Raw genomic sequence first — 7903 nt, 5'->3', positions numbered from 1 at the left:
GAATACTGAAATGGAACATTTGATCATAGTGCTTCTATGTTCACAAGAGACCTTAACTGTAATTTTGACCATCTTCTATAGCAAAACTAGTCATTTCCTGCACTAAGCAATGCTATAACAATTTCGTAACTGGTAATGGCCGAAATTTAGAGCGAGTAGCTGCAGCAAGGTAGGCACAAGCTAAACTCACATATGTTTTAAACCAAATGGATGAAAAAAGTGTAAGGTAAATGAACAATGCAGTCAATGAAATTACCACAGTAAAATTTACCAAGCATCTCAGTGTAGAAAGTTCTTGTTCTGTTCCTTCGTTAGGGAAATGGCCGTGAGCTTTGAAGTCTGAGAGCAAACGATCCTTGAGCTGGAACCTATCCATTAACCACGTAGCAGCCTCAGAATCAGAAGCTGGGATCTCCTTGGCTGGGATACGCCGAACATGAATGTGAACTTCTGAGGGATCAGTACCAAATACGTTGTCCAGAAAGGTAGGCAGTTGGTGCTTATACGCAATACTCACATCATAAACTGCAAACATAGGAAACATGACAAGTATATAATAAATGTCAGAAGGAGCAATAAAAAGAGGGGAAAAACAGAATCGTTCTCTTCATGCAAACAGAGATTGTGATGTTGGGATGAACTTGCAAGAATGCCAGCACTAATACCATAATACTAAGCAGCAGTGATCCACTGATAGCGAGACAGGCTACTTTCTAAAACAGTATGGAATCGAATATGAATATTTTTCTGCTCGAGAGGATTAAACACAAATAATATTATCAAATGCATATGATCATCACACTGACAGGAATGAAATTACTTAAAAAGAACCTGCATCCAAGGAACCCCGGAGGACTTCCAAGCATACGCAAAAACCCCTTGTTTTAGGAAGTAGCACATTCTTAAGCACAGGAAGTCCAACTTCATTGGCAAACTTTTGGCTTCTCTGGCATTTCTGTTCACTGCCAAAAATTAAAAACAGGAGAGCCCATCAATTACTCTATGTAAGATATCTGATTTTAGTTCGTAGCCAGAATAGGAAAGTCAGTCATGATGCTGACATGTTTTTCTTTTAAAGAAATTAAGCTCAATAATTCGGTAAACATGCCTGCACATTGAATAATCAAAGAGATTAACGGGGAGAAACGCAGTACCTAAAATCAGTTCCTTCAGGGAAAAGTGCTAGCCACAAGGGATCTTGAGGATCCTTGAAAGTCGAAAGCATTTGACGCATGGTAGGTTCATCAACTTCCCAATTCCTCTCGACTGAAATGAACTCCAAAATATGGAATCCCCAACCAAAGACAGGTAGTTTCATCAAGCTGCTCTTGAGAATGTACTTGATGTAGCCCAGACACCCCTTCCGCAATGCCAGATCCCACAAGTACATCCAATCAACCTCAGTTCTGTGATTAGCAATTATCAAAACACGTTCTTTTGGAGGAACAAAATCTCCAGAAAATACAACTTTGGTCCCATTTATCTTTTCAAATAGAAAGGGCCACAAAGCTAACCAAATAGCAAAGAGGAAGGAGGTCGTTTTTCTACAATAGTGGATGCTGAAAAGGCGCATCAGGACAGCCACAACAGGTGCAAAATATACTAGAAACATAAAAGCAGTAGAAAGATACACCAACAAACATATAAGTCCCCTTATCAACCTAAAAGGAGTTAAAGGGTGGTGCTTTAGTCTATCATCGGTTTCGAGGGGCTTGCAAGTTTCTTCCATTTCCTTCCACTTTCAATTAAAACCACCTGCCTCCCAAAGCCAGCTGTAATACAATGTGCCTCGAGAGTCAAATGAGATATCCCTTAACGTCATCATTTTACAAAGAACAAGCTAAAAACCCAAATGATAACAGAAAATAGAAAAAATGCACAAGCACATAACACCATGGTGCTTCTCATTGCCAAACAGCCAACTGGAGTTACAACACAAGAACTCCAGTTCTCAGGCTAATCCAAGGTAAAGTCACGAGAAGCTAAATGATGATGCATACTTTCTTCAATAAAAACCTTCTCATGCGAATAAACCACAGCTAGCGAGGCTCTTGGATGTCAGTGAAATCGAAATTCTTTGGCTGACAATATGAAGTTGAGGCCAGTCCCTCAACTAGGACAAACAGCCCATTTTCACATCACCAAGAAAACAAAAAACATCAAGACACTATCACGAGCACACTATTGGTGCTGTTTTGTTAAATGTTTTCAAGCATGATTCAAACCAGTAGCATTAACCTGTTATAATAGCTTACCTGATTCATGACAGTCATATATTAATTAGGTAGTGATTCCAAATTTATTATTTCGGGACCATAGAAAAAACCATTAATATCATAAAACAAAGTGGTCATACAAAAAAAATAATGGTCAACACTGAAATTCGAATTACCTAAAATTCTCACTGTTTTACATCCATGAGTCAATTTGGGCCATCAATCTATTGTTCCAGTTCAACAAAACCATTGCTCGTCAGTTAAAACTACAACTAGCTAGCACAGACAATTAATTTAACGTTGTGTTACCAACTCCATTATTCCTGATTTCCATAAACGAGCAAAGATGCCTTTTTGGTTAAGGTATTGAAGCTTAAGCAAGCAAGCACCCACTCTCTCAACATAAACACAAAACCGATAGATTCACATTCCTAATACACGTGATTCACAATTAACTTGGAATCTAAAATTCTCAAGTTCCATCAATTCATGCCTCAAATATATACACATGTATAGAAACAGCAGCATAATTCTAAAGCGATCTGTGAAATGAAGGAAAGCTGAATTGAAAGATAAGTTACCTGTGTATCTGTAGAGAGAACAGAGAGCGAAAAGAGTGTGGGCTCAAAGAATGAGTTGTTAGCGAGAAGGCGAAAGAAAGAAGAATAGCGTAGGCATATTCTTGCAAGGCAACAATACGAAGCCAAAGGCAATAGAACAGGAAGAATTTTGGAATCTAGATTCGGGAACAGAAGGTATCACATCACATCGCACTTGCTTACAATTATTATCGAGCTATCAGGAAGTAGTGGCGGTGGAGGTCCAGCTCATTGAGCTTGGTTTCCGAACATAAAAAGAAAGCTCTTTGAATTAATTTTAAAGTATTATTTTTAATTGTTTTAGGTACATGTAGATTAATGATATGATTACTATCGGATGGCTCGTTGGACTGAACAAGATGTTTTTATTTTAATTAAGCAAAAAAAGAAAGAAATGACAGTAAAAGAATCATTTTTTTAAAATAATTAGAATAATATAAGGAAACAATATTTAAAGAAAAATAAACAACACATTTCAATTCATAATCCATTAAATAAGAAAAAAAAATAAAGTAATATATTAAATCAAATACCACGCACTTGCCTTTATTTATTTATTTATTTTTATTCAAATATCAAATCACCCATGAGATTACTTTATACTTGTAAAAAAATCATTGGGGCAATGTTGCCTCTTTTAATATGATATAAGTGAGATATGGGTTGCACAGTGGTTCTGTTCCTCTCCCTGTTCTTGAAAAAAAAAGAAGAAAATTTATGATATAGCTTCTTTTTTTTAAAAAAAAAACCCATGAAAAACACATCCCAGCTTAAGCTGAAACATATTCAATATGTAAATGGATAAAGATTGAGCTATTTTTTCTTGGGAATATGATATCGGTATCCGTCATATTTGAAAGATCCCTCCGGCAGCTAGACCATCCCCTCCACAAATATTAAAATCTTGAAATATCTCTAGAAATATTAAACACTTCAAACAAATTACATTTTCTCTCTATTTTTTTCATGCATTGTTTTCTTTAATACATCTATTAAATTAAGTATTAGAGAGTTCATCATTTTACGAGGAACTTGTTTTTTTTTAAACCTTCTCAGTATTGGTCAAACTTAACAACCAATAAATCCATATTCAAAATGATCCAGGATTAAAACCATGATAATCTCATTTTTCTTGTGAAGTTTTTTTTATTCATACCAACATTGCTCAAATAGTTTTACACTAACTTTTTAATGGCTATCATAATTAACTTTTCTTTCAATGTTTTCCTTCTTCACACAACAATAATAACAATCACATTTAGCGGTACCACTTAGCAAACAAAGATTCACCATGGTGGGTAGAAAGATAGAATTAATAAATCATAAAACAATTTATGAATAATACCCCTAGACAAAATAATATTAATTTTTAAATCCAATAATAGATTAACACATATTAATATTTTTTTATTTTTTTTATTCAGAATTTTTTTCTTTTTTAAAACATGCTTAGAGTATTATTTTTTTCGCTAGTGTGTGTATAAAACAAAGGGTAGAGAGATGACAGTAAGATTAAAAAACAAATACAGGAAAGGACCACATAAAATAAAAAAAACTAAAAGTAGATGGATCAAATGCGGCATCACCGGGGCCTCAACATCAGCAGGGGCAAAATTTTGGCGTAGAAGGAAAGGAAATAAAATGAAAAATCAGATTCTTTCTTTCTTTACAGTCAAAATGATTTTTTTGTACATTTTGTTTTTACATTTTTATTTGCATAGTCTCTGGCATTTTCCATTTTGACTCAGTCGATACGCATCGCTATCCAAAAAGGTCAGTAATTTCTCTCTGTATCTTAATCTATTCCGATCAGATTTTCCCTTTTGCACTTTTGTTGATTTGTGTGTGTCGATCTTCTAGAATTATTGTATTAGTCTGGATCTAGATGTTGTTTATGGCGACCCGGAATTATTATATTAAAAGAGAGAGATATCCGAGGATTTGGTGTTTTTAGTTTATTAGATTTCATTTTCTTGTCATGAATCTGATCTGGAGGCTTGAATTATATTTAACTTGTTGTCTGGTTAATTGAAATTGACGCCATGGTAAAATTGCCAATTGCATGAAAATCTGGAATTGCGAAACAAAACCCTCCTGACCTTCTACAAAAAATTTCACCTTTTGTCGTTTGTCAATATAGCCATTTACCATTTATGATTTGTTCGTTTACTTCGGCATCGTGATTTTGCGCTATTAAGATTTCAAATTTGCGAAAATTGTGCTTTCGGGGGTTTTTTAAGAGCTGGGACGGTATTGATTAATGGTTTCTTTTTTTGATGTGATTTGTAGGGACCTGGCTGGGTTTTGAGAGATGGCAAGTGCGTTTGGGGAATCGACTAGCAGGGCTCCTCAGAACTCTTCATTTACTAGCAACAATGGAAATGGTGATGCTGGTAATTTTGAATGCAATATTTGCTTTGACTTAGCTCAGGATCCGATTGTAACTTTGTGTGGCCATCTTTTCTGCTGGCCTTGTCTCTACAAATGGCTTCACTTTCACTCAAAATCCCGGGAATGTCCGGTTTGTAAGGCTCTAGTGGAAGAGGAGAAGTTAGTTCCTTTGTATGGCAGAGGGAAAACTTCGACTGATCCAAGATCAAAGTCCATTCCTGGTGTTAATATTCCCAACCGCCCTGCAGGACAGCGACCTGAAACTGCTCCTCCTCCAGAACCAAATCATTTTGGCCAGCATGGGTTCGGATTCATGGGAGGGTTGGGAGGTTTTGCACCAATGGCAACTGCTAGGCTTGGGAATTTCACATTTTCTGCTGCTTTTGGTGGTCTTATCCCTTCACTTTTTAACCTTCAAGTGCATGGATTTCCTGATGCTGCCATGTATGGTCCTGCTGGCTTTCCTTATGGGTTTAATTCATTTCATGGCGCCCATCCACATGGATATCGTCAGCACCATGGTCAAGGACAGCAGGATTATTACCTGAAGAGGCTGTTTTTGTTTATTGGTTTTTGTGTTTTCCTTGCTCTTATTTGGCAATAAGAGCTAGTCGTCATTCGGAGCTTAAACTGCTAACAGATGCTTATGGCTGTCCATATCCAAGTCTTTGTCAATCTGTTAGTGCATTTTGTGTTTTTCTTTTCCTTTCTCCCTTTTCTCATATTGAGGAAATTGTCCATAACCAGTATCATGTAGCTTCTTTTGTGTGTCATAAGTGCACGGAACTCAACCTACGTGTTTTTCTTACTGCAAGATTTAGTAGTAAAACGATGTTGCTGTAATGTTTTTATCTCTTCTTTTCCATAGGGTTTGACTCCTCTTGTGATACTATATGTTAGCTTATCCATGCCCCATTCTCTTGCAGCTTGTCATATCAAGATCTAAATATGTCTGCTTTGAGCCACCAATCTGCGCTTGATTTCAAAAGTTTGCTCCTCAGCTAAGTGATTTCAGTTTTTATCACTTCTTTTTCAATTTTCCTTGGCTGATTGAGCTTCATCCGGTTCAATCACCTAGAATTTCTTGCATCTCACTGACATGCTGAAAGTGTGCTAGTTCAAGAAATAACTTCAAATCCAGAGGTATTTTAGAAGTGTTACTTCATACTGCGTAGTTTATGAAACATTTATTTTAAGTCTCATTTGTGTAGCGTACACGGGAAATTTTCTTTAATGCTTATTTAATAGAAGCATATTACAAGTACGACAACCTTGTGGATGACTTGCTGGGTTTGGCAGCATTCCTGTTCTTGTTTTGTTTTGCAAGGCCCCAGTTGTAGAGTTTAGCAATGCTACCGGATTCTTGCTGGCTAGTTTCCTGTGAATTGTGTTTATTAAGTGAATGGATGTTATTTGATTTTACTTCACAGAAAGTGCAGTGCTCTATAATCCAGCAATGCTTTCAGTGCCTGGAATATCTGAAAAAGGTTAAATATAGATCGATGTTTCTGTGATTTGTGAATTTTAAAGGAAGAGAAAGAAGAGAGCTTTTCCGACGTTTTTAAAGGGCGATTGTGGTTATCATGCATGCAGGTTTTGTCGAGGGAGGTTTAGTGGACTTGCACTTGGGATGAGCTACTCTATTCAGACGTTGCACGCTGGTGTTTACGTTTGAGTTTAGGGATATCAGAAGATTGTTGAAGTTTGATAGTTTCCCTGACGTGGTATTATGGTGGATTTTTAGTGTTTATTTGCCAATCTATTTACAGTTTTATGCTTGCATCATGTTGATTTTTGGAGCCTTCATTAAATGCACGGAGAGCTGAGAAGGTTTTAGGGTTATGATGATAACCCATGCTCTCTCGATAGTATGGATGCAAGTCTCATCAGGTTTAACTTTCCTTGATTGCAGGATGCAATGATTCCACTTTCACCCATCCATGAAAAGACCTCATTCGCTGCAAACAGTGGGTTTGGTTAAATGACAACAAGAACCCTATGGTTTTGTAATTTTACAAAGACAGCTCTGTGATTTACTTTAGACAATTGCGTAATGAATCCAGACTTTTGCGTTTTTATTTCGAAGTGGTCGTTCATTGAGGACTTATTTCATGAAAATTAAAAAAAAAAACAATTTTTTTAATTTATTTTCACCACCACCAATTTAACTGTGGGCCAGAACATTTTTATTATCTGTAAAAAAGGAATGCCAGGGCAAACATGTTTTAAACAAAATTTAAGTTACAGAAAAAAATACTCTCAAAAAACAAAAAGTAAAAACACAAAACATAGCCTAATTTTATAAATGTTAAATGATGAGATTTTAAAAACATAATTTTTTTTTAAAAAAAAGCAATCACATTGAATGATGAGATTTGAAAAATATAAGCTTAAAAAAAAATCAAGCAATTACATGTGAACTTTCTAAACTTAGGTTAAGGTTTTAAACTCACACTCAAAAAAATAAGAATTAAATTTGAAAGATAAGAAAATTAAAAGGAGATGAAATTGAAAAAGAATTTTAATTTTATAACTTTTTCAAAAAATATTTCAAATATTAAAGGATAAAATTAGAAAAAAATCAATTTAGAGAATTAGCAAAAAAAACAACGACAAATAAAAAGACCTGAGATAAACATGGTCATTTTAAATAACAGAAAAGAGTTCTACATAAAGCAAATAAAAAAAAAAACATAA

The 7903-nt window shown here is 35.3% G+C and overlaps 2 protein-coding genes across 2 annotated transcripts; one reads left to right on the top strand and one right to left on the bottom strand.

Moving 5' to 3' along the window:
- On the bottom strand, positions 1–3040 carry LOC105120684 (probable 1-acyl-sn-glycerol-3-phosphate acyltransferase 4). Its single transcript, XM_011018988.1, has 4 exons — positions 2798–3040; positions 1155–1772; positions 832–962; positions 1–525 (listed from the first exon to the last, which is right to left on the bottom strand). Exons 2-4 carry the CDS (start codon positions 1727–1729, stop codon positions 113–115), a joined length of 1119 nt encoding a protein of 372 aa, XP_011017290.1. The 5' UTR covers positions 1730–1772; positions 2798–3040; the 3' UTR covers positions 1–112.
- A 1415-nt stretch (positions 3041–4455) lies between these two features.
- On the top strand, positions 4456–6171 carry LOC105120683 (E3 ubiquitin-protein ligase RNF185-like). Its single transcript, XM_011018987.1, has 2 exons — positions 4456–4588; positions 5105–6171. Exon 2 carries the CDS (start codon positions 5127–5129, stop codon positions 5808–5810), a length of 684 nt encoding a protein of 227 aa, XP_011017289.1. The 5' UTR covers positions 4456–4588; positions 5105–5126; the 3' UTR covers positions 5811–6171.
- Positions 6172–7903: the final 1732 nt, after the last annotated feature.

The sequence above is a fragment of the Populus euphratica genome, unplaced genomic scaffold (assembly GCF_000495115.2).
Source record: "Populus euphratica unplaced genomic scaffold, PopEup_1.0 scaffold6.1, whole genome shotgun sequence".
In the NCBI taxonomy this organism is placed as follows: domain Eukaryota; kingdom Viridiplantae; phylum Streptophyta; class Magnoliopsida; order Malpighiales; family Salicaceae; genus Populus; species Populus euphratica.
The sequence above is the reverse complement of the archived record's forward strand: the minus strand, read 5'-3'. Positions and strand labels throughout refer to the sequence as shown.

Coding starts and splice junctions, on each gene's coding strand:
- LOC105120684 (XM_011018988.1), bottom strand. CDS start 1,729: ATGGAAGAAACTTGCAAGCCCCTCGAAACCGATGATAGACTAAAGCAC. Junction 963..1,154: donor CCTGAAGGAACTGATTTTAG/GTACTGCGTTTC, acceptor AATTTTTGGCAG/TGAACAGAAATGCCAGAGAA. Junction 526..831: donor CCGGGGTTCCTTGGATGCAG/GTTCTTTTTAAG, acceptor CTATGTTTGCAG/TTTATGATGTGAGTATTGCG.
- LOC105120683 (XM_011018987.1), top strand. CDS start 5,127: ATGGCAAGTGCGTTTGGGGAATCGACTAGCAGGGCTCCTCAGAACTCT.